This window comes from Macaca mulatta, chromosome 4, assembly GCF_049350105.2.
Source record: "Macaca mulatta isolate MMU2019108-1 chromosome 4, T2T-MMU8v2.0, whole genome shotgun sequence".
Lineage (NCBI taxonomy): Eukaryota > Metazoa > Chordata > Mammalia > Primates > Cercopithecidae > Macaca > Macaca mulatta.
The window spans coordinates 70,557,944-70,581,233 of record NC_133409.1 but is presented as its reverse complement, the minus strand read 5'-3'; the positions used below and the strand labels follow the sequence as shown (position 1 = coordinate 70,581,233).

Sequence of the window (23,290 nt, the reverse complement as noted above, 5' to 3'; positions counted from 1 at the left end):
GAAAAAGAAGGATCTCAGCTTGATTGAAGACAGGAACCTGGAAAATGCCCACTTTAGAGGACTGAAGAGCGAAACAGAAGGAGAGGACAACAAGCCATGTGTTCTCTCAAGGCTGGCTTACTCAATTTCTCAATACTATTTCACATTTCTGGAATTCTCTTCCAAACTACTATTTATTTGCATGCTTATATCAGATGTACCACTTGCATTAACACTTCTCTTACCAGCCTAACCCACTGACATTTCTTCCTTCTCTGAGAGTCTCTAGCAGTTTTTATCTATTATTATTATTATTATTATTATTATTATTACTATTACTATTACTACTTTTGAGATGAAGTCAAGTCTCACTCTGTCGCCCAGGCTGGAGTGCAGTAGCGGAATCTCGGCTCACTGTAACCTCTGCCTCCCGGGTTCAAGTAATTCTCCTGCCTCAGCCTCCTGAGTGGCTGGGATTACAGGCGCACGCCATCACACCTGTCTAGTTTTTGTAGTTTTAGTAGAGACAGGGTTTCACCATGTTGGTCAGGCTGCTCTTGAATTCCTGACCTCGTAATCCACCCAGCTCGGCCTCCCAAAGTGTTGGGATTACAGGCATGAGCCAACACGCCTGGCCATCTATCATGATTTTGACCCTTTGCCATATTCTACTAATTAGCAGAGATGTGCCCAACATGACTAAAAGCACTGGAACTATAGCAACAAACAATTCTGACCAGAAATCAGTTGTCACTGAGTTTACATCCAAGTTTGTGTGGTACCTAATGCAGACAGACAATAATCAAACAAATGAATAAATAGAAAAACTTCAAAAGATTTTGAGAGCCGTAAAGAGAAGTAAGAGTAGTATTACTCATGGAAGGGTAATTGGAGAAGGCCTCTCTGAGAAAGTGACTTTGGGCAGAGTCTGAATGACAAGAAACCAGCCAAGTAAAGATCTGGGTATTCCAAGCAAAGAAAAAAAAAGCCAGTGTGCCTGGAATACAGTGAGTAGGGGAGAAGGAACAAGAGTGAGAATGTGTCAAATGTTTCCACCTGCAGAAGGAAAATTTTTCTCTTGAGAGTAAGATTTACACTAAGAGCTGTAAACTCCAGACCATAGGATCGGATTAATATATCTAAAATATCTCCCCTGATGTTGTATGGAAACTGAATTGTAGAAGAGCAAGTGTGGAAATACAGAGGCCAAAGGGTTAGGATCCCAACTGTATCTCTGAAAAGATAAAACAGCTATGTGATGGAAGGGCAGCCTCCACTTCTACCCCGTTCTCTAACCTTTTCCAGACATAGGGGCACACATCAAGCCAGAAGGTGACCAGACACAAATGTGAAAATAAATGTAAGAACTAATCTACTTTGAGTGAACAAGAGTGAGTCCCCAAGCCCAAAAGAACTAAGATCTCTTTTAACAGAGCTCTACAAAGCAGATGAAGCCAGCCAAATGGGCGAGTTCTTTAGCAAATAAGTGCCTGCTTACCGGCCGCAGCTGTTAAAGGAGCTATCCAGGGTGCTGGACTGTCTCACCCTGAAGCTTTCTAAGGCCTGGTGGATCAGGCTCTCAGTTATACTTGTAGGACTTAAGGTCCCCGCTGCACTGACCCATAACCAGACTCTACCCTGATACCATGTCTTACTGGCCAAAGATCACCTGTAAGTCAACACCCGCCTGGGCCACGTCTGTCTGATCCGATGAGCAGCTTCTGTTGGCACCTTATAAAAATAATATAAAATGGCAACATAGCTAGTGGTATATAGGTAGGCCTGAGCCCCCTCTGTGCCACACAACCTTCTGAAATAATAATGAAAGAGAAGCAGTGAGCTCAGTGGAGTCCTTTTTCCTTGAAATAATACTCAAAGGTAGTATCTGGCTGCTGAAGCTACAACCAGATCTGCTTATATAACTCATCCCAGAGACTCTGTCTAAAGCACATCTTAAGGAACACTACTTCTCTGCCTGCAATGATTAATAAATTCATAAAATATCCAATTTCGCCGCTTCTGACTTAAATAGCATCCTTCACTTTGCTTTTTAAAAAGAATGCGTTTCACTGGAGGCCATTACTCAATCTCTTAAGTAATCAAGTTTGTACACTAAGTAGTGGATGAAAATTTGTATGCTTTCAAGCCAAACACTTTACCTCTTCAACCAAAACACTTAGAACACGAGAATAATCTGATGTACACTCATTTCTAGCTCTCTTCTTAAGTAACAAGGAAAACAGGGAGAGCTGCGGCATCTTCAGAACTTCCCACCTACGTGTCAGACCCTTCACCATCCTTAAATGTGTTTGAGGGGCAGTGTGATTTATAAAGAGTCACAGACAATTTCAGCAAAAACTTTTTAGATCCAAGTTATCAAGACTATGATGAGAAAGCAGAACTAGAAACCCTTAAACTCGCTCTGGTATTTCCCTTTTATACATACAAACAAATCAAATACATGGAAATGCTTTTAAAGTATAAAGGAAATCAATTACTTGGTTTTTACACAGTCTAGAATTAAATCCATGGCCCAGAAATGTCTTTGTTTAACAGTACATTAATTATGTTAATTTTTATGCAAAGAATTCCCCAGGCTCTGCCTTTCTTCCTGGTCTTCACTCATGGACTCATTCACATGGCTGAACATGCATTCCCTCCTTCTTCACCATGCTCCCTTGACTCACCCTCCAGATTTAATCAGGAAACCTCTGAGAGCCAGACTCAACAACCACCAGGACTGAGTGGAGTTTGGATCCTATAAGATGCTGCCTTCACCTCTATCTTGGCACCATCATCTAATTGCTGGTTCATTAGTCTGTATCCCCCTTTACCTCACTAGTTTTATGAGGATAGGCCCAGGTTTTTCTATCATTGCATTTCCAGTGTCTTGCACAGGGCTTTGCTAGTAATGCTAGTCAATGAATAAATGAATGAATGAAGAACTGAATGGTTTTAAATTTCCTCCCTATATCTAAAAGTTAATAAGTCTGCCTTCTTTTTAGACTTCTTCCAGAACTTTGGACTCAACATTCATTCCATTTTAAAAACCTAAGATAAGTGACTTCACACTATGACATGAGAAGTTTCTGAAACCAAGTGGGAATTGCATTTTTATATGCTAAAGTTTCAGTAAAATTCTACTAGCTGGTCTGTGTATACAAGACGGAGATAAGAGTTTGTTATTGTTGTTTTTGTTTTGTTTGTTTTTTGAGACGGAGTCTCACTCTGTCACCAGACTGGAATGCAGTGGTGCGATCTTGGCTCACTGCAACCTCCGCCTCCCAGGTTCAAGCAATTATCCTGCCTCAGCCTCCCAAGTAGCTGGGACTACAGGTGTGCACCATCACGCTCAGCTAATTTTTGTATTTTTAGTAGAGATGGGATTTCACCACGTTGGCCAGGATGGTCTTGATCTCCTGACCTTGTGATCTGCTCACCGCAGCCTCACAAAGTGCTGGGATTACAAGCCTGAGCCACTAAGCCAGCCGAGATATTTGTTTTTAACTATGAAAGAGTAAGCAGAAATTTTTCAAAATATTTGAACTTGAGATAATGCCATACCAATGAAATATCTCACATTATATTCATTGATTTTTATAAATATATGCTGAATAAAAACGATGCAAAAAAATTGTGAGAGTATTGCCATTGTTTCTCGGAGGAAGATCATTTCCACTTTCAATCTTAATAATTTTAATTTATAACTGATATTTTCATTTCTTACATCCCTCTATTGTTTTCCTTATCTTTGTCATACAGGTAGGACTTTATCAATACTGACGTACTTTCTGATTGTATCATGAGAACAAGTACATTTACTTCCCCAAATAAATTTCCTAAATAAATTCTAAATTTTGTGGGATTATGGATTATGTCTTACACTTTTTTTATTATTTCTCTCAGAACATCTAATCAGGTGTAGAGTAAGTTCTCAGTAAAACGTGAATAATCAAAACTTTAGATTTAAAAATCCCCTATTCTCTTCCATAAATAAAGGTATTTAGATCAGAAAAATAAACATTAAAATCAGGGACCAGCCATGGGCTAGGGCTGGTCTGTTACCTATTTTGATAAATAAAGTTTTATTAGCACATAATCACTTCCATGTGTTTACAGGTTCCCTTACAGGCTATAATCCAGTTAAGTAGCTGCAACAGAGACTGTATGGCCCTTGTAAAGCCTAAAATAGTTATTATCTGGCTCTGTACAGAAAAACTTTGCCCACCACTGCTTCAAATCATTTTTACTGATGAGGAAACAGTCTCAGATCAATCCATCCAATTGTGCAGTTAGACCTATCTACTAACCATACCTCTGTCAGATGCTTTTTCACTGCCAAATTAAATGCTTGGTAAAAACAATGATAGTTTAGATTATATAAAATCAAATAAACAGTAAAACCACAAATTAAGAGAGTTGTCAAAAGACCTCTAAGGGCTTATACTAACCTAAATCAAAATATAAATGTCATTTTTTCTGAATTAAAATAGCATCATCTAATAGAAGTAAATAGACTGTGTGCATATATATATTTATTTATTTATGTTTAGAAAAATAGTAATAAATATATTAACTTACATTTAGAATTTATGTATATATACACACCCAGACAAAGATTACTATTGAGAATATCATTAATTTTATAAAAATACCAACAAAAAAGTTCATGTGTCTTAGAGCAGAGTTCTAAAAGATGTTAAAAGCAATGTGTTGAAGAAAATGCTTTTAAAACAGACCATGCTGACCTCACATGCTACTCGATTAAGATATGAACAGCTTTTTTTAAAAAAAAAAAAAAAAGAGTCCCACTGGCAATGGAAGGAAAAATAAATATTATGTACCATCCCCCAGCTTTCATCCCATATCAGGGCAGGAAAGAGCTATCACAGAAAGTCCATGAGAATAATTTCTTTGATCAATGCTTATTAACTTAGCGGACTCTGGTTTTCAACAAGTTACTTAAATCTGGGTTTTTATAGAAGGAATCACATGAAAACCCCAACAGAAATATTCTTAGTGTTTATATACTAACCTTCACTTAAGCTGAAAAGGTAAAGAATAAGAAGAGAGAAAAATGGCCCACACTTAAGATAAAAAAATGAATTTGGTTAGCCTAAGCTGCTGTCAGATCTCTGTTCCTGTCAGATAAAAGATATTTAGCATAGGTATTTTAGGCAGTAAAAATGAGTAGTGTTTCCCCAGGGTATCCTATTATAATGCAATAATAGAGACACTTCTGGAGTAGAAATAATGTATAGCTGACAGTATATTAGCTACAATTGGTAAACTATAGACAAGAAAAGATGGAGGCAGGCAGGAAAATGAAACGCTACAGGTAGATACTTAATAACTGTTTGGTAAAGATGATATCTCTCCCATTACAAGACACCAGGCACTGAGTCAGCTCATAGCAAAACGTCCTGCCATCCATTGAGACAAGAAAGAGATGGAAGAGAGGAAGGGGAGAACAAGCCAAACTAGAACAAAACAGAATATTTGCCTGGACAAGGCCAGAGTAGAGAGATAATTATGCATGGACAACTAGCAGCATATACCAGATCATACAGGCCAGGTTGCCTACCAAACATGAATGTCCATCTGGCATTCCCCAATCAGGGCACAGACATTTCTTTTTTCCTCAGAGATCCAGCTAGTGGAATTCCTCTGTAGAGTTGCTCAAGACTGTTTGAGTTTTGCCAAAAGAAGGAAGCAGAATTACACAGCCTCAGCTGCCCTGGCATGTGTCAACTCCTTCTCCTGAGATCCTGTCTCTTCTCCACGTTTCCACCAAAGATAGTAGTGGACCTACTAGGGATTCGTGTTTTGTACAAATGGCTGACTCTATGTCTTCCTTCCTCAGTCGCTTTGGCTCTTAGGATCTGCTCATAGGATCAAAAATAGAAGTCGTTTTCAACACACTATTACCTTGAATACTTCTCTTGAAGAAGGCCTTGCAGCCCTCACAGGACCAGACTCCATAATGGTAGCCTGAAGCATAGTCATTGCACACTGCACAGTAGCGAGTCTCCTTGGCAGATTCCATAGCCATACTTCCCTTGTCATTGGTACTGGCCAATCTCTCTCTGCCACCCTGGCGTCGATTATCTGAATTTGGCCTGGGGGGGAAAAAAACAGTAAATCCATTAACATTAGAAAAGCAAAACATGCACTCTCTGGGAGATGCAGCAGATCCACTTTATCCTGACATTTTGAAATAATGAATCATAATGTAAGCTAATCTTTCATTACCTCTTGCCGTCTGTTGCAACAAAAGGTGTTGCCTATTATATTAACCTTGAGGGGAAATTGTTTATTGCAAACTTGCTTTAAAAACATACTACCTGCACCAGAATATGTTATCTAGAAAAATGACAAAATGAAATTAGCTGGTCTCTAATAGACTTAATGTTTTTGCAGGAATTTACAATTATTTCAGAACCATTAGGGACCAGTGCTCATTCCAACTCTAGACCACACTCAGGGTCTTTTGGAAACAGAGACAAAGCATAAAACGGCTGGGACATTTGGAACTCAGGTGAACTGATGAACAACACGGAACACGTGTCAAAAAAAAAAAACAATTCAAATTTTTATGTCATTGCCACATAACCCTGGATATCAGTTTTTATAACTTGAATCTGTAATTTGAAAATACTGTTCTTCGATATTCAAAACTCCTCTTTAGGAACATGTAGAGACTGAGCATGGTGGTTCGTGCCTGGAATCCCAGCACTTTGGGAGGCCAAAGCAGGAGAATTGCTTAAGGCCTGGAGTTTGAGCCCAGCCTGCACGATATAGCAAGACTCCATCTCTATATAAATGCTTTTTAAAAAAATTAGCTGAGAATGGTGATATGCGACTGTAATCCTAGGTACTTGGAAGGCTGAGGTGGGAGGATCACTTGAGCCCAGGATGTCGAGGCTGCAGTAGGCTATGATCGATCATGCCAACTTCAGCCTGCGTGACAATCAGAGGAACACAGAAAAAAAAAATGTAGAAAGAGAGACAATCAGAGGAACACAGAAAGGAAACTGAAAATGAGCGGCAAGAAAATTCTAGGAAAACCAAGAAAATAAGGAAGTAAAATGCTTTAAGAAAGTAGAAAACTTTACGGAGAGGATGATCAAGGATGGCAAATAGGGCAGAGAAGTCCAACAAAGCAAAGACTGGTTAAGTGAATTCAGACCTGACAAAGCAGACTCTTAGCAGGGAGTTTCCTTAGACAGGTACAGGCACAAGCCAAACTCCAGCAGACGGAATGTAAGGAGATGAAAATGAGGGAAGGCATTCCTTTGAGAACTTGGAGAATAGGAAAGATACAGATAGGGTGGCAGCTGAAGAATATAAGACCCAAGAAAATGAATTGTTTAGAATGAAGAGACTTGAGAAGGCCTTGTGTAGACTGAAGGGCATGGGCCAGGAGAAAGGGAATGGTTGAAAGCACAAAGAAGAAGATAAAAGAATAAAGCCAAGAAGGAAACTAGAGCAATTGGGATTAAAAACACAGGTAAAAGAAACTGCCTCAATGAAGACAACTTGAAGAAGACCGGAAGGAAGGAGGTTAGGAAACTAGAGGAAGATGAGTTTGCATCTCTCACCTGACCAGGCATAGGAGTAGATGTTATATTGGCCCAGGACTTGGCAGGCATGTGCAATCAAATAAAGGTGGGATAAGAGCCTAGCACAGCGCCTGGTATGTAGTTGGCACTCCACAATATATTTAAATGAATGGAGAGAGTGTTCAAAGTTGTATAAGAAAGAAAGGTAAGCAGACATTGAAAGTATAGATGGAGCGGAGGTTCTTGTGAAAATTTTCAAAAACATGAAAATCCTAAGATGAGCTAAAGTCAATTGATGTTAGCCCTTCCAGGGTCTCTTGACAAAGGAAGCTCAAGCTTCCTGCTACCATTCCCCACCCAAATACCCAGACCACACTGACTTTCACTGGTCCTCTCTTCACAAGTCCTATCTTTCCTTTTAGCCCAAATAGTATAACCTCTCCCTGCCTTCTCGCTCATTATTATGGTTCACAATTTTGTGGTAGTGGTTCTCAAACTACATTTGCCATAATATTCACAAAATATTGGCTCCTTGGGCTGAGTACGTCTGACTTTGCCAATTTTTTTCCGTTCTAAATAACTTAGTTCTGAGGTTGGCAGCCTCAAATAGGAATTCTTTATTTTTTAATGTTCTTTAGAGAGCACTGGCTCACAGTTTTCAATTCTAGTTCGTATTCTGTTACCCATCTCTTTCCATTTCACCACCATGCTGTCGAACCCACCCTCATCAGCCTCAAATCTTTTTATTGTTTGTTTACTAATAACTTATGCATGATTCAAGTCAGTAGGAAGCAGCTATGAATACCTAACTGTAGAAGCTTAGTGCCTTTGGGGGTGGGAGTAGATATTTAGCAAGTATGAAACTGATGGATTCAATGTCTTATAAGCCTTATTAATTGTTGTATCTAGCTCAGTGCCCAGCACATAGCAAGCATTCAATACGTTTGTTGAAGGAATGAAGGAATGAGTGAGTCAACAGTATATGCATGGCCAGAAGTTCCAATGTGTCAAGTATCTTCCCACTCAGCCCTACATAATAAAATGCTATATTTTTTAAATCGTGGTAAGATATATATAACACAAAATTTACCATCATAACCACGTCTAAGTGTTCATCAATTCAATCGTGTTAGATATACTCACATCATCATGCAACCAATCTTCAGAACACTTTCATTTCACAAAACTGAAACTCCATACCCATTAAACAGTAATTCCCCATTTTCTCCTTTCCCTGTCTCCTTCTACTTTTGTTCTCTGTGAATCTGGCAATTCTAGATACCTCATTAAGTAGAACCCTACTTTTGCTTTTTGTGTCTGGCATATTTCAATTAGGATAATGTCCTGAAGGTCCATGAAGTGACTAATATGCCATTGTCTGTATATACTACACAGATTGTTTATCCGTTCATCCATCTAGAGGCATCTGGATTGTTTCTACTTTTTCGCTATTGTGAATAATGTTGCTATAACTATGGGTATAAAAATATTTCTTTAAGACCCAGATTTTTAATTCTTTTAGATATATATCCAGAAGTAGACTTACTGGATCATATGATAATTCTATTTTGATTTTTTGAGGAACCACCAGTGTTCCCACAGTGGCGGCACCATTTTACTTTCTCATCAACAAGGCATAAGGTTTCTATTTGCTCTATATCCTCTCCAATACTTACTCTCTTCTTGTTCTAATTTAGTAGCCTTCCTTATGAGTGTGAGGGGAATACTGCATTTTTATGTCACCTTTTGTCTGAAAACCTCTCTTACCAGCCACTCCTAATCCGCATAAACTTGAATTAACATCCCTGTTCTGAACTCTCTAGAAGGATTTTTTTACTTCTCTTCTGCTACTTACTATATTAATCTTCAATTGATTAATTCTCATTTCCATTACTACCTGCAAAGTTCCTTGTGTCTTATTCATCTTTAAAATGCCATATGCTTAGAGCATAGTGCCTCACTTGGAATAGGGACTGAACAATATTGATATCAAATAAATTAATCAATGACTGAATCATAAATTTATAGTTTTCACAATGGAGGTAGAATATGTAAATATTATTTTCATAAATATTGGCAAAAGATTTAACAGCGAGAGCCCATTTTCCTCAGAAATAGCAAAGATGTATGCTGTCAGCAAAATGCCATTCATCTACATTTTATCTCTAAGATGACCCCCAGCTTACTGAAAATCAACTGCAGACTTTGGGCATGGAAATAGAAGGCATCTAAAGAAGATGGGGAAACCACACGGGCTGCATTGACTACCCATAAAGCAACTTTTTTAGCCAACTTAGAAATCCACGTAAATAGTGTTGTCAATTATCATTTTGGCCCAGACTTACTCCATAAAGACTCTCAAAATGTTATTTAAAAAAAAAAAAAAAAATATATATATATATATATATATATATATATATATATATATATATGTAAACTAGATCAAGCTAAAAGGCAAGTGCCATCTTCCTCTGGGCTCCAAGACCCTGTGGCACGCTGAGATAATATTCACATTGAGTATCCATCAGACCAAGATACCATAACTTCCTCTAGACAGAGAGCTGTGTCCTCAGAATACAGACTAACACAGCCCAACCATGGACAGCAGGAAGGAACAGACTGGGAGGTGTCCATGTCTGGGCTCAAACCTGGCCATAAGAGTGGGTCAGCCACCAACCTGGGCTTCTCTGAGTACCTATGGCTAGATCAGTCCCAGCGGATAGGCCTAGGTACAGGTCCCCACCTTATCTCTTCCTGCTGCTCTCTACCTGGCCTTGGCCCACTGCACCTGTCATAGACCTGGCATTTTTAGCCTCACAGCTCTTTAGTAGAAAGTGCCTATACCATGACTAAGTCCATCCTTCTTCTGTTCCCTCAGCCTCAAAGGCCCTTTGTTTTTCTGTATTATCATAGAACCAAAATGAATGTCTCTCACTGGGCACATTGGCTCATGCCTGCAGTCCCAGCTACTCAGGAGGCTGGGACAGAAGGACCGCTTGAGCCCAGGCATTCAAGGCTGCAATGAGCTATGAATGCACCACTGCATTCCAGCCTGGGAGACAGAGTGAGAGTCTGTCTCTAAAAAATACATAAAATAAATTTTAAAAATTTATTTAAAAGACTCTTATTTTCCTTTTTTAAAAGACTCAAATGTTTCAGGGTCTGCCTTCCCAAGGGGAGACTTCACAAATCTTAACTGAGCCTTACCCCTTTATTATAAGTGAAGGTTTATCTACTTCTTTAGCAAAATCACTAAGCTACCTCCTTCCTTGTAAAATTCTTATCTTTTTCTCATTGACTTGTCACCAAACCTGTACCGTTTCTCATCTTGGGCACTTTCTCTTAAGACTCAGATAGGAAGCTGACTGGTTTACCAAGCTACACATTAAGACATTAGATGTCCTTCAGCCTAACAGATGCCTGTAAAGATTCTCTGGAAAGAAGTGGGGCTGAAGCTCGAATGAGAAATGAATGCATCTATGACAATGCATTATAGCCATGAAGCACCACGTGTAGCTAAGGAACGAAGAATAGCAGAAAAAAGGATGCCCAGAAGCATAAGAGATCATATAAAAAAGACACAAGACCACTGCATCTATGGAAATAGGAAGCTTAACTGCCTTGATCTAGTTCTGTTTTCATTACCTCAATTGACTACTAAATATTTTTAAATGAAAGCACCATTGATATTACATATTCAACATAATTAAGAGGGATGTCTGGGCTAGGCGTAGTGGCTCACGTCTGTAATCCCAGCACTTGGGGAGGCCGAAGCAGGTGAATCATGAGGTCAGGAGTTCAAGACCAGCCTGGCTGAGATGGTGAAGCCCTGTCTCTGGTAAAAATACAAAAATAAGCCAGGCATGGTGGCAGGCACCTGTAATCCCAGCTACTCGAGAGGCTGAGGCAGACAATTGCTTGGACTCAGGAGGCGGAGGTTGCAGTGAGCCTCGATCATGCCACTGCACTCCAGCCTGGGTGAAAAAAAAAAAGAGGGATGTCTGAAGGTATTCATATTGGGTCCAGAGAATAGACCCTCTTGGACCAAGTAGAAACAGAGCATAATAAAAACTATTGGCCAATAAAATTTTCATTAATCAAAGGAAAAGTTTAAAGCTCAATGTAATCAAATACTGTTGTTTTTCCAACCACAAATAATGATACCAGCTATCCAAAAGCATTATTCCCCTGATTAGCCAAGCAGTTTTAAAAATTCAAGAAGCCTTGGTTTTTAAAGGAAATATTTTTGTAAAGCCAAATTTAAAGAACCAACAGATAGATGTCCACTCCCTAGAAACGTGGTTTAATTCAGTTCTAGTGCAACACTTCATAAGGCTCCCTCACGAAATCAAGTCCCCAAAGCTATGTACACTCAAAATTCCCTATACTTGTTTTTCATGGCACATACTACAATTTCCAGTCCTGTATTTGGGTGATTATTAACAAACGTATGTTCCCCCAGTAAACAGTAAACTCCAAGAAGGCGAGAATCATGTCTCATTTGCTCCCAATTTTAACCATACACAGTAGGTTCTTGATATAGTTTGGCTGTGTCCCCACCTAAATCTTATCTTGAATTGCAGCTTCCATAATTCCCACATGTCCTGGGGGGACCTAGTGGGAGGTAACTAAATCATGGTGGCAGGTTTTTTCTGTGCTATTCTCACAATAGTGAATAACTCTCATGAGATCAAATGGTTTTATAAGGGCAGTTCCCTTGCACACACTCTCTTGCCTGCCACCATGTAAGACGTGACTTCGCTCCTCCTTTGCTTTATGCCATGATTGTGAGAGCTCCCCAGCCACGTGGAATTGTGAGTCCATTAAATCTCTTTTTCTTTATAATTTACCCAGTCTTGGGTATGTCTTTATTAGCAGCAGGAGAACAGATTAATACAGTCCTTAATAAATATTTGCTAAATACACCTCGTACATCTAACTCATTACCAAATTTCATCAAGTATTTCTTCAAAGCACTCTGCCTACCCTTCTTTGAATTCCTTGTTTTTTCATTTGTGTCTGAGAGACCAATAATACTCCATATTTGAATTACTAGAATTACTCTCTTGTCTCCAGTCATTCCTCAAACTCATCCTGCAAGCCACTGCCCAAAGAATTGTCACAAAGTACAACGTTCTCCTTTGAATACCTTGTCATTTCATGTATGTGTGACCACTGTCTTTTCTTTGGATCATAAACCTGTTTGAGAATGTAACAAAAACACTGAAACTATCTTTTCCAGAAAATACACATAAAACTCTCAAACTTCTGCCTATAGTCTGGGAGAGATAAACCGGGAGACTCAGGTTTTTTTTAAAAAATCAACATTATACAGACTTAAGTCCAAATTCTTGAATTCCTTGCACCAACTAGCATTGGTCTCTTTGTAGTTCCCTAAGCAAAATGTTATGGAATTCACCTCTGAGAAACTGCTCACACTACACTTGCCCACATATTCATTGCTTCCTGTCACCTTCACACATTTCATCTCTCCTGGAAAACCAAGCTCTAGCTCCACACAATTTATACGACTTATCTTAAGTATTACAGTTCACAGGGCTTCGACTTCGCATTCTTAGATCACGTAACACCTTCCCCACATCTCATGACATCTAGTTAGACACTAGCTTCTATGTGTGGCAACCACTCCATTTCCGTTCCCTTTGCAGTATTATCTTTCCCCAGCAGGCTCCTAAAAGCCAGTGTTCCTCAGGGCTCTGTCTTCAGCCTCTGCCATTCTCAGATGACATTTGCCCTTTGTGGAATCTCTGCCACACCCAACTCCTATCCCACACCCCTCCCCTGGACTTCAGACCTATGTGCTAAATACCCACTCTGCACCTCCACATGAAGAAACCAAAGAACCCTCAAACTCAATGCATGCAAAACTAAAATAAATATCTTTCCCAGAAAGCCCACTCCTACTCCTGCACTCCCATTATGCCCCTATGATCCAGCAGAGGCATTCCAGCATGCTGTTCCCTGTGCCTAGAACACCCTTCCTCTCCCCTGAAAAATTCCTGTTTATCCTCCCATTCTCAGCTTAAACTGCATTTCCTCCAGGGAGCTTTGCTGGCTCCTGGGGTTAAGTCACAGATCCCAAACTCTCCCTATTATAGTAGAGATCTTTTCACTCCCCTAACTCAAAGCCCTCAGCAGCTTCTCACCACAACAAGAGTAAAGCTCAAGTCCTTCCGTGACCTGGAAAGCCCCGCACGACTGCCTGCACCTTCACCCTCACCTGCCCACCCTCCTTCCCTTGCTCCCCAAGTTCCAGGTGCTACTACAGCTGTCCGGCTTTCTCACGCCCTGTCTGGCTTTCTCACACCATTCTAAACGAGTCTATTACTTTCCCTACTCTTACACTGGTTTGTTTTCTTTCTTTCTTTTTTTTTTTTAATTATACTTTAAGTTCTTGGATACCTGTGCAGAACGTACAGGTTTGTTACATAGGTGTATACATGTACCATGGTGGTTTGCTGCACCCATCAACCCGTCATCTACATTAGGTATTTCTCCTAATGCTATCACTCCCCTAGCCCTCAACCCCCCGACGGTCCCAGGTGTGTGATGTTCACCTCCCTGTGTCCATGTGTTCTCATTATTCAACTTCCACTTATGAGTGAGAACATGTGGTGTGTAGTTTTCTGTTCCTGTGTTAGTTTGCTGAGAATGATGGTTTCCAGCTTCACCCATGTCCCTGCAAAGGACATGAACTCATCCTTTTTTATGGCTACATAGTATTCCATGGTATTTATGTGCCACATTTTCGTTATCCAGTCTACCATTGATGGGTATTTGGGTTGGTTCCAAGTCTTTGCTATTGTGAACAATGCTGCAATAAACATACCATGCGCACGTGTCTTTTTAGTAGAATGATTTATAATCCTTTGGGTATATACCCAGTAATGGGATTGCTGGATCAAATGGTATGTCTGGTTCTAGATCCTTGAGGAATCGTCACACTGTCTTCCACAATGGTTGAACTAATTTACACTCCTGCCAACAGTGTAAAAGCGTTCCCATTTCTCCACATCCTCTCCAGCATCAGTGGTTTCCTGACTTTTTAATGATCACCATTCTAACTGGCGTGAGATGGTATGTCACTGTGGTTTTGATTTGCATTTCTCTAATGACCAGTGATGATGAGCTTTTTTTCATATGTTTGTTGGCTGCATAAATGGTTTGTTTTCTTTACAGCACTCACCACTCCCCAACATCAAGCCAAGCCAGATTTTAATGTGTTTATTATTGTCTGTCTTGCCCAGTGAAATGTAGGCTTCATTTCCTCCAGCACCTTGAAGACAGCTTGGCATAGAAATAATTGTTGAATCAACATATGCATAAGTAAATGATTGATGCAATGGGCAAATCCTTTGCAGTGCTCTTCTCTGCCTTACCTATATACCATGGCCTCCACTGTGGCAGGGACTGTGGTGACCTCACTTGTCATGGCCTCCCAGCTTATTCTTAGTGTCTGATACACAGTTCGATGATTAATAAATATTTGCCATCTAAGTGAGTGTGCGGACATGGTGAGTCCTCTGCCAATCCTCCCAACTCCATCCCTGCCACACCTCCACATTGCAAACCTCCCACACTGCAGCAAGAGCCAAGCAGGGTTCTACCATGAAAAATGGACCTTCGTGTCTCCTCCACGGCTACCCTAAGGCTTCAGAATCTTCTTTAGATGGTGGGCCCCAGAAAAGTAGCTTTAGCTTTGGTTATAGACTACAGATTTTGCTTATAATCTTAGGGCATTCACAGGTCTCTTGAAGTCCATGAATGTCCCACCCAAAAGACTTCAGAGTAAGACTCACTGGCCTACAGGATAAATGCAGTCTCCTTAGCATCAGCCCATTGTGACCTGGCCACGGTCTGCCTCTCCAGCCCTGCCCTTCCCTGTGATGGGTAATCTTATGTGTCACCCTGCCCTGACCAAGTTAGTACATCTCTAGCCTTCACTCATGCTCCTTTCTATATTGGTCGAAAGGCAAAAACCTCCTAAGTGACAATTACCCCTTCTCAGGTAGCAGCCAAAAAGAAAGTTAATTGTTTCTCATCAGAATGTGCATGTGGCCCCAGAGCATCGTGCATAGAACTATTCTGGAGTCCTTATCATCATCATATAACTATGTGTCCACTGTGCATCTCCAGAAAAGAGATCCTATTGTAGCCATCTTTGCTTCTCAGTTTCCACCACGATACTAACAATAGCAGTCATTCAACAGATGGTTGTGGAATGACTAAAATTCTGTGTTCTGTATGCCTTGCCTTCCCAACTAAGCTTTTCAAGAGTAAGGATGCTGTATTATAAGTATTTATATAACACCCACACACAGAGACGCATAAAGCACCTGGAATCGCACTTTTCAGACAGAAAATACCCAATAAATACTTACCGAATAAATTAATCAATAGAGAATTAAGAACCATTTTGCAAGAAGCATAGCTGAGTCTGTTGCTCTGACAAAATAATGTATTCAGGTAATGAGAAGCCAGTTATCAATGCTTGTGTGTGTGCCAACATCTGAGTCAATCTACATGTTGTTTCCTGTGTACCTCTCTCTGCTTTAAATATCACTATGGATGGACAGAAGTTGGAGGCAATTTGTGTCTGTGACCAGAACATGCCTCCTGGATATTTCTAATTGCTATGCAATTTTGTATTTATTTCTTTTGTATCTATTTATTTTCCACAAAAGTAAATGTATGTTCTTAAAAAGAATTGACAAGAAGGACTCTATTTAAAATGATAGAGTCTGGAGAGGAAAATCTTGATCCTCCTTTTTACAAAAGTTCAAGGTAAATGAGCCTGGGCCAGGTCTGGGCAAACCCTAACCACGAGGTAGCTACGTTCTGGGATAGGCAGGTCAAAAATTGTTTCCTGCACGAAAAAACAGATCCTCCCAACTTTTCGTGAATTACTCTAGCTCTTTTATATTGTTTATCTGAAAACTTAACATATCTATCTCTTATCTCATATTATCTACTTAGTAATACAATATTTATTTAATTTTCTTTGTAATCATTGTGTCTTTTAGTTAATAAGCCAAGGCAGGTAATGCTTGTCCCTCAAAAGTACAGAAGAAAATTTCTTCCAAAAAATGATTGGTGATATATGCGGTTCAAAGAAGCTCCACGAAATCATCTAGGGAGAAGTTATGGCTGCTATTTCAGCTTCTGTGCAAAGATTACACCACAACTTCGACTTCTGGAAAACCCGGCACGACCTTTGGTCTAATAAAGTAAAAGGGGCTGGCCAAGCAGGTGAGCAGGTTTTCATACTGAATTGATGGTTGTGGCAGGCACTATTTTAAGCGTTTTACATGGATTAATTCATTTAACCCTTGAAAGTATTCCACGCAGTACTATTACAACACCCGTTGTTTCAGAAATAGTAACCAAGGTAACCAAGGCACAGAGGAATTAGGCCACTCACCAAAGTTGTAAAATCAGAAAACAGGGAGTCAAGGATCCAGGCAGTCTGACCCCAGAGCCCAGGCTCCCAGAAGAGAGCAGCATCCTTGGGAGCTCACCCAAAGGGCTCACAAACCAAGGGCAAAGTATTTCACATCTGGAAACAAAGTCATTACCTCAGATCTCATCCTTAAACCCAGAAATACTAAATCCCATTAGAAATCACCTGCAATTATCCGGGCATGGTAGCTCACACCTGTAAGCTCACTGCTTTGGAAGGCTGAGGTGGGAGGAATGCTTCAGCCCAAGAGTTAGAGACCAGCCTGGGCAACATAGTGAGACCCCAACTCCACAAAAAAATTAAAAATTAGCCAGGTCTGGTGTGCACCTATAATTCTAGCTACTCAGGAGGTTGAGGTGGGAGGACTGCTTGAGCCCAGGAGGTCGAGGCTGCAGTGAGCTGTGACTGTGCCACTGCACTCCAGCCTGGGTGACAGAGAGAGAACCTGTCTCAAAAAAAAAAAAAAAGAGAGAGAGAGAGATTGTCTGCAATTATTTATTGTAAGGACAGCAATACTTTTTTGAGGGAAAATGCTAATTTAACTTGTAATGCAAAGGTTGAGAACTCTGCTGAGTTCCATGAAAACAGAGTTAATGGAGCCGACAGTCATACAAGAGAATGGCTTGATGAAAGTTTGAATGTTTCCTAAAAATATGATTACAGATAATACCTAGTTTAACTCACAAATAGAAAATGATGCATCATTAATGCTCTTATATACAAGTTCTGAAATTCTTTATGCACAAAGAACATTAGCATTCACCATTCAAAATTTAAGGCTCTCTGTAAAATGTCAAGAGGCTTTCCCACTCACTTAAGAAAAATGTCTTCACCCCAAAATACAAGCAAGTGTTGATTTTTCATGCTAATGGGAAACAAGAATAGCCTGGCAAAAGTTCCCTAAAAACCCATTTAGTCTGTACCTTTTTATCTTTTGTCAGTTACTAATGTGTAACCAAATGACCTAAGCTGAGTTTCATCACCTCTCCTTTCTTTATTCTTACCAATCTGTTCCAAGTGCTAATGAATGGTGAGGTCTGGGAGCCCAAAGATACAAGAGAGAAGGTATATGGATGATAGAAAAAAGGTAAGTCAAGAGAGAGAGAGAGAGCTGCAGTTTGACACCACATCTTTTTTTAAAAGCCTGGCTTCCAGTCTGATTTCCACAGAAAGCATGCCACTGTATTAGGAGATAATAACTTGATTTACCTGCAGAATTACTAAGAAATTCATTCATTTATTCAACAGCATTGAGTGAGCATCTAACTGAGACCACCCAGGGAAAGTACTGGGAAAAGGGACAGATACAAACGGAGGAGAAGAAAAGGGGGAAGCCTAAAAGAAAGGAGCCCAGAAGGAAGAGAAGGCATCCAACCTCCGCCTTGGAAAGCTGACAGCTCAAGGCAGAAGAGTTTGGCCCTTGGGAAATGCACTACAAGAGTCGTAAACCGCTGACTAACACAAAGGCACAGAACTCCAAATATAAAAACACACCTGCTTGCACACTGGTCCCTGGCCTGCTTTTGAATGTGATCTATAAATCATTTCATTTATGATCTATCCAAAAGATAGGACCAATATGTCATCACATAAAATTCCACACACACATGTCCAGAATTGCAAATGGAAATTTTTACTACAAAAATTATTTGGGAATCTGTGTGTCATTAGGGATCACATTGCTGTCAATGTGATAAATTTCAGGAAAAAGTAAGAGGAGCAGAGTATTGTAATGAAAGATCTAGACTGAGTCATACTCTTAAGTTCTGAACAGAAAGCCACCAATAACAATTGCATGCTTTAAACAAGTCACTAAACCTCTCTGGACCTCAGTATCTTCATCCGTAAAATGAGAAATTACAACTATGTTTGCTACATTCCCCATCTGGCTCTACAACTGTGTGACCATGATTCTAGCCCTTGCCTCCAACCAACAATAACATCTGTAGCCAGCTAGAATTTCTTCACTGCATCCAAGAGGGCACAGCCCATTTTTCAAACTCTTTCCTTAGAGAAATAAAATGGATAAAAGACGAGATGGGAAGGGGTGGTAGCCCTGCATTTAAGTCTTCTTAGCACTCGCATGACCAAGTAATGATGACAAATGGCCATTTCATCAGAGGAAGCTGTCAGTGATAAAAATCACTTTTCTAAAACGAGGCATGAGAAAACAGACAGAGAAAGGAAACTAAAGGAAAGGAAGGAACAGAGAGACAAAGAAAAGGGGGGAAACACTTCTGTATACCTAACATATTTCTAAGTTCAATGAACTCTATCAATAATGATGGAGGTGGGAACTTGACTAGAAGAAAAAAGAGCTGAGATATCAAAGACAAAGTAAACATAATTCATCTATTATGACATCGCCCAGGTTAGCACACATGGTTGGAAAGAGTCCCATAGCAAATGAGTGATTCTGGAATAAAAGAGACGTTGGATATGATGTAAAATTAAGAGAGGTTCTTTTTTCCACAGAATAACTCCAACAGTGGCAAGGCCGAATTCTTCAACATAATCACCCACCAGAAATTGTGACACCTCTGATTAGGTGCTAAGGGATCTCTTTGATGTGAAAATTCAAACTAAATCTTCTGGGTTACTCTTCCTTGACTTTCCTATCCACCCTACAGTGAGGTCAAAGAGCACCCTATCCTTTTGCTGCTCAAGTAACAAAGGAAAACAGTCTTGCTTACTTTTTTTTTTTTTTTTTTTTTGAGACGGAGTCTCGCTCTGTCCCCCTGACTGGAGCGCAGTGGTGCCATCTCAGCTCACTGCAAGCTCCGCCTCCCGGGTTCCCGCCATTCTCCTGCCTCAGCCTCCTGAGTAGCTGGGACTACAGGCGCCTGCCACTGCGCCCGGCTAATTTTTTGTATTTTTAGTAGAGACGGGGTTTCACTGTGGTCTCGATCTCCTGACCTTGTGATCCGCCCGCCTCGGCCTCCCAAAGTGCTGGGATTACAGGCATAAGCCACCGCGCCTGGCCTTGCTTACTTTTAAGAAGACATAGCAGAGCCTTCTGCAGTGCAGTTTGCAGACAAAGTCATCTGGAGACTCCAGGAACACATGCTGGGAAATGTACAGAGTTGCAGTTACACGGATGTCATGGTGAGAGAAGATTGGGTTGATATGTGTGATATGCCTTACCAAGGCAGTGATTCTATGATTTGTTTGGAGTTTTGGAGTTTGGACATGCTATTACGACCTCTTTGACTTAGAGTAATACCTACAAATTGTTCTCTGGAACACTTTAACCTCTTCCTCCAGATTCATCTCCTTCTGCTCCTTCACCCTCCTTCCATGTACTTTGCAGTCCAGCAACGAATTACATGACATTCCCAAATCTGCCATGCCTGTGCTTATCCTTAAGCCTTGGCTCATGTTTCTTTCCCTGCCAAGAATAACCTTTTCTAGCCCTTTCAAGTCTAGAGAAATCTTCATCACGTTGACTTAACTTTCATTCTGCTACCTCTTCTTTGTACCTCTACCTTCTCAGCCCTCATCACACTGCAATAAAACCTAAGTTACACAGGTTTTATACTTGTTAGACTATGCTGTTATACCTGTGAGCAGCATCTAATAAATAGGAGGCAGCCAATACATCATTTGAATGTACTTAAGTTGAATTTGATTCAAATGAATTATGTGGAACTCATTCCGTGATATCCCCGAAAATAATTAAAAATACCTTGAGAGGTCAGTAAATCAGTCCTAATATGTGCCCAGTTACCTGCACAAAGTTCCCATAGGCAACAAAAGACAATAGAGCAAAATGAATTTCAATTTTGGATAAGTCCCTTCCAGTTTACTAGGATTTTCTAAACCAGTATCTAAGGGACTTGAGACCAAGTTACATAATATGCAAATAATTCTGTGTCATTTTCCTCATTTGAAAATAAGAATAACAGCATTTTCTCTATCTGGAGAGATGATGACATTGTATAACATTTACGAAAAGAAGTTAAAACTCATGAAGCCAGACGCTTGATGTTAATCTTTAACACCGGCTTTGAAGTGCATCCATAGTAGTCTTTCAGTAAATGGACTATGCTGCAAAGGCTCTTAATTACCATGCAATACTTGACTCCTCTCTCATGTCACATCCAACCCGTCAGGAAATCTCATCAGCTCAACCTTCAAAGTGCGAATCAATACAAACTCTTGATATTTAAAGACATAGTGTTAACTTTTAAAATATAATGGTATTATAGTTGGGCTTTTAAAAATAGTCCTCATCCTTTGGAAGTGTATACGGAAATATTTACAAATGAAACATCATAGTTGAAGCTGCGCGATGTGTACATGAAGGATCATCATGCTCTTCCACTTCTGTAAAAGTTTGAAAATGTTCACAATAGAATGTCAGATCAGGTCATTCCTCTTTCAAACCTTTAACTCGATTTTCGACTCACTCAGAGTAAAAGCCAGAGTCCTGAGGATGCTGTCCCCCACGTTCGTCTTCTTAGCCATCTCCAACTTCTTTTTCTTCATTCTTTTTTCTTTCTTTCTTTTTTTGAGACAGGGTCTCACTCTGTCACCGTGATATGATCTCAGCTCACTGCAACCTCCAACTCCTGGACTCAAGTGATCCTCCCATCTCAGCCTCCCAAGTAATTGGGACTACAGATGCACACTACCACATCCGACTGATTTTCTTTGTATTTTTTTGGAGAGATGGGGTCTCACCATGTTGCCCAGGCTGGTCTCAAGCTCCTGGGCTCAGGTTATCCATCTGCCTCACCCTCCCAAAGTGTTGGAATTACAGGTGTGAGTCACCACGCTCGGCACCTCCAACTTCTTACTCCGTTCCAGCCATGCTGGCCTCTGTACCTCAAAGACACCAGGGATGTTCCCACATCAGGGCCTTTTCCCTGCTATGCCCTCAGCCTAAAATGCTTTTCACCAGGATATCCTCATGGTACTATTCCCTCCCCTATTCAAGACTGCTTAAATGTCACCTGTGTAATGGAAACTTTCCTAATTTGTCCCATCAGACAAATTGATCAATTGTTCACTGATCTATTCCCAGTTCTGATAACAGTACCTGGCATAGAATAGATGGTCAATGAATCTGTATTGAATGAATAAATGAGCAAACTGGGTCAGCCACCCCATGAAGCTAGCTGGAGGTTTTACAACATCAACAGAGAGATGTAAGAGCACGGGAGATGAGCCACCGTGATCACTGTAAACCAGGCTGCCAAACTGATTTCAATTACTGCTTACAAGGAGGAAGGACGAGGACCCCATGTGGTGCCTAGGAAGTCAACAAAGTTAATACAGCAGAGTTTTCTAGAGCCTGAGGATCAAGTATCCGTAGGAAAGCTGCCCTTTTACGCTTCAGAAACGTCTATCCCAAGTCTCGCAGCACAGGCTGACACATTCTAGCCTCTGCACTGGAAGAGCGTCCTCTCATTTCTAGACGCTATCCTCTCATGGTTTTGTCTAGACAGTGGAATCAGAAGCAACCTAAAATCTCTGAATACAAGGCTCAAATTCCCAGCCTGTACCTCATTCACTCTTATCTTCCTACAAGATTTGGCCTTGCACAGAAGAAAATCAACTATACATCTTTATTACCCTTATAGGTGGTATTTATAACTTTTTGTTTTGAGCTCAGAAATCCACTTCCTGATGCTCCTGCTGTAGTCTAAGCATGCTATGTGAAGCAAGGTGTGAGCATGCCATGAAGCCAAAGATAAACCACATGACCAACTTTCAATTCCTTCCCTCCCCCATCCCAGGGCTCTCTGCTCAACCTGGCTCATGTCCAACTGGGGCAAAATCACTCAGCTGTTACCTAGTTACCTCGACTCCCACCTGCAAAAGCAAACAATTTCCTAAGTACCCCAGAACCCTGGAGAACACATTTCTTTCTTTCTTTCTTTTCTTTTTCTTTTTTTTTTTTTTTAGACGGAGTCTTGCTCTGTCACCCAGGCTGCAGTGCAGTGGCATGATCTCGGCTCACTGCAACCTCCACCTCCACCTCCTGGGTCCAAGTGATTCTCCTGTCTCAGCCTCCTGAAGAGCTGGGATAACAGGTGTGTGCCACCACACTCGGCTAACTTTTGTATTTTTGGTAGAGACGAGGGTCCTCCATTTTGGCCGGGCTGATCTCAAACCCTGACCTCAGGTGATCCACCCACCTTGGCCTCCCAAAGTGCCTGGGATTACAGGCATGAGCCATCGTACCTGGCCAATAACACATTTCTAACCCTCACTCTGGCACTTACTCCCAAACATGCCTTCCATCATGACTCTGGGAATTCTT

The 23,290-nt window shown here is 40.6% G+C and overlaps 1 protein-coding gene across 23 annotated transcripts in view; it reads right to left on the bottom strand.

The window, feature by feature from the left end:
* ESR1 (estrogen receptor 1) overlaps nucleotides 1-23,290 on the bottom strand; it is a 436,798-nt gene that overhangs the window by 248,393 nt on the left and 165,115 nt on the right. For 13 of the 23 annotated variants that reach the window (XM_077999571.1, XM_077999568.1, XM_028847268.2 and 10 more), the window contains one exon: nucleotides 5,908-6,098. In XM_077999571.1, the coding sequence (XP_077855697.1) occupies nucleotides 5,908-6,098 (191 nt within the window). Of the gene's footprint in view, nucleotides 1-5,901; nucleotides 6,099-23,290 lie in introns of all 23 variants that reach the window. The other 10 variants (XM_015137107.3, XM_015137111.3, XM_077999562.1 and 7 more) reach the window with 1 other exon arrangement.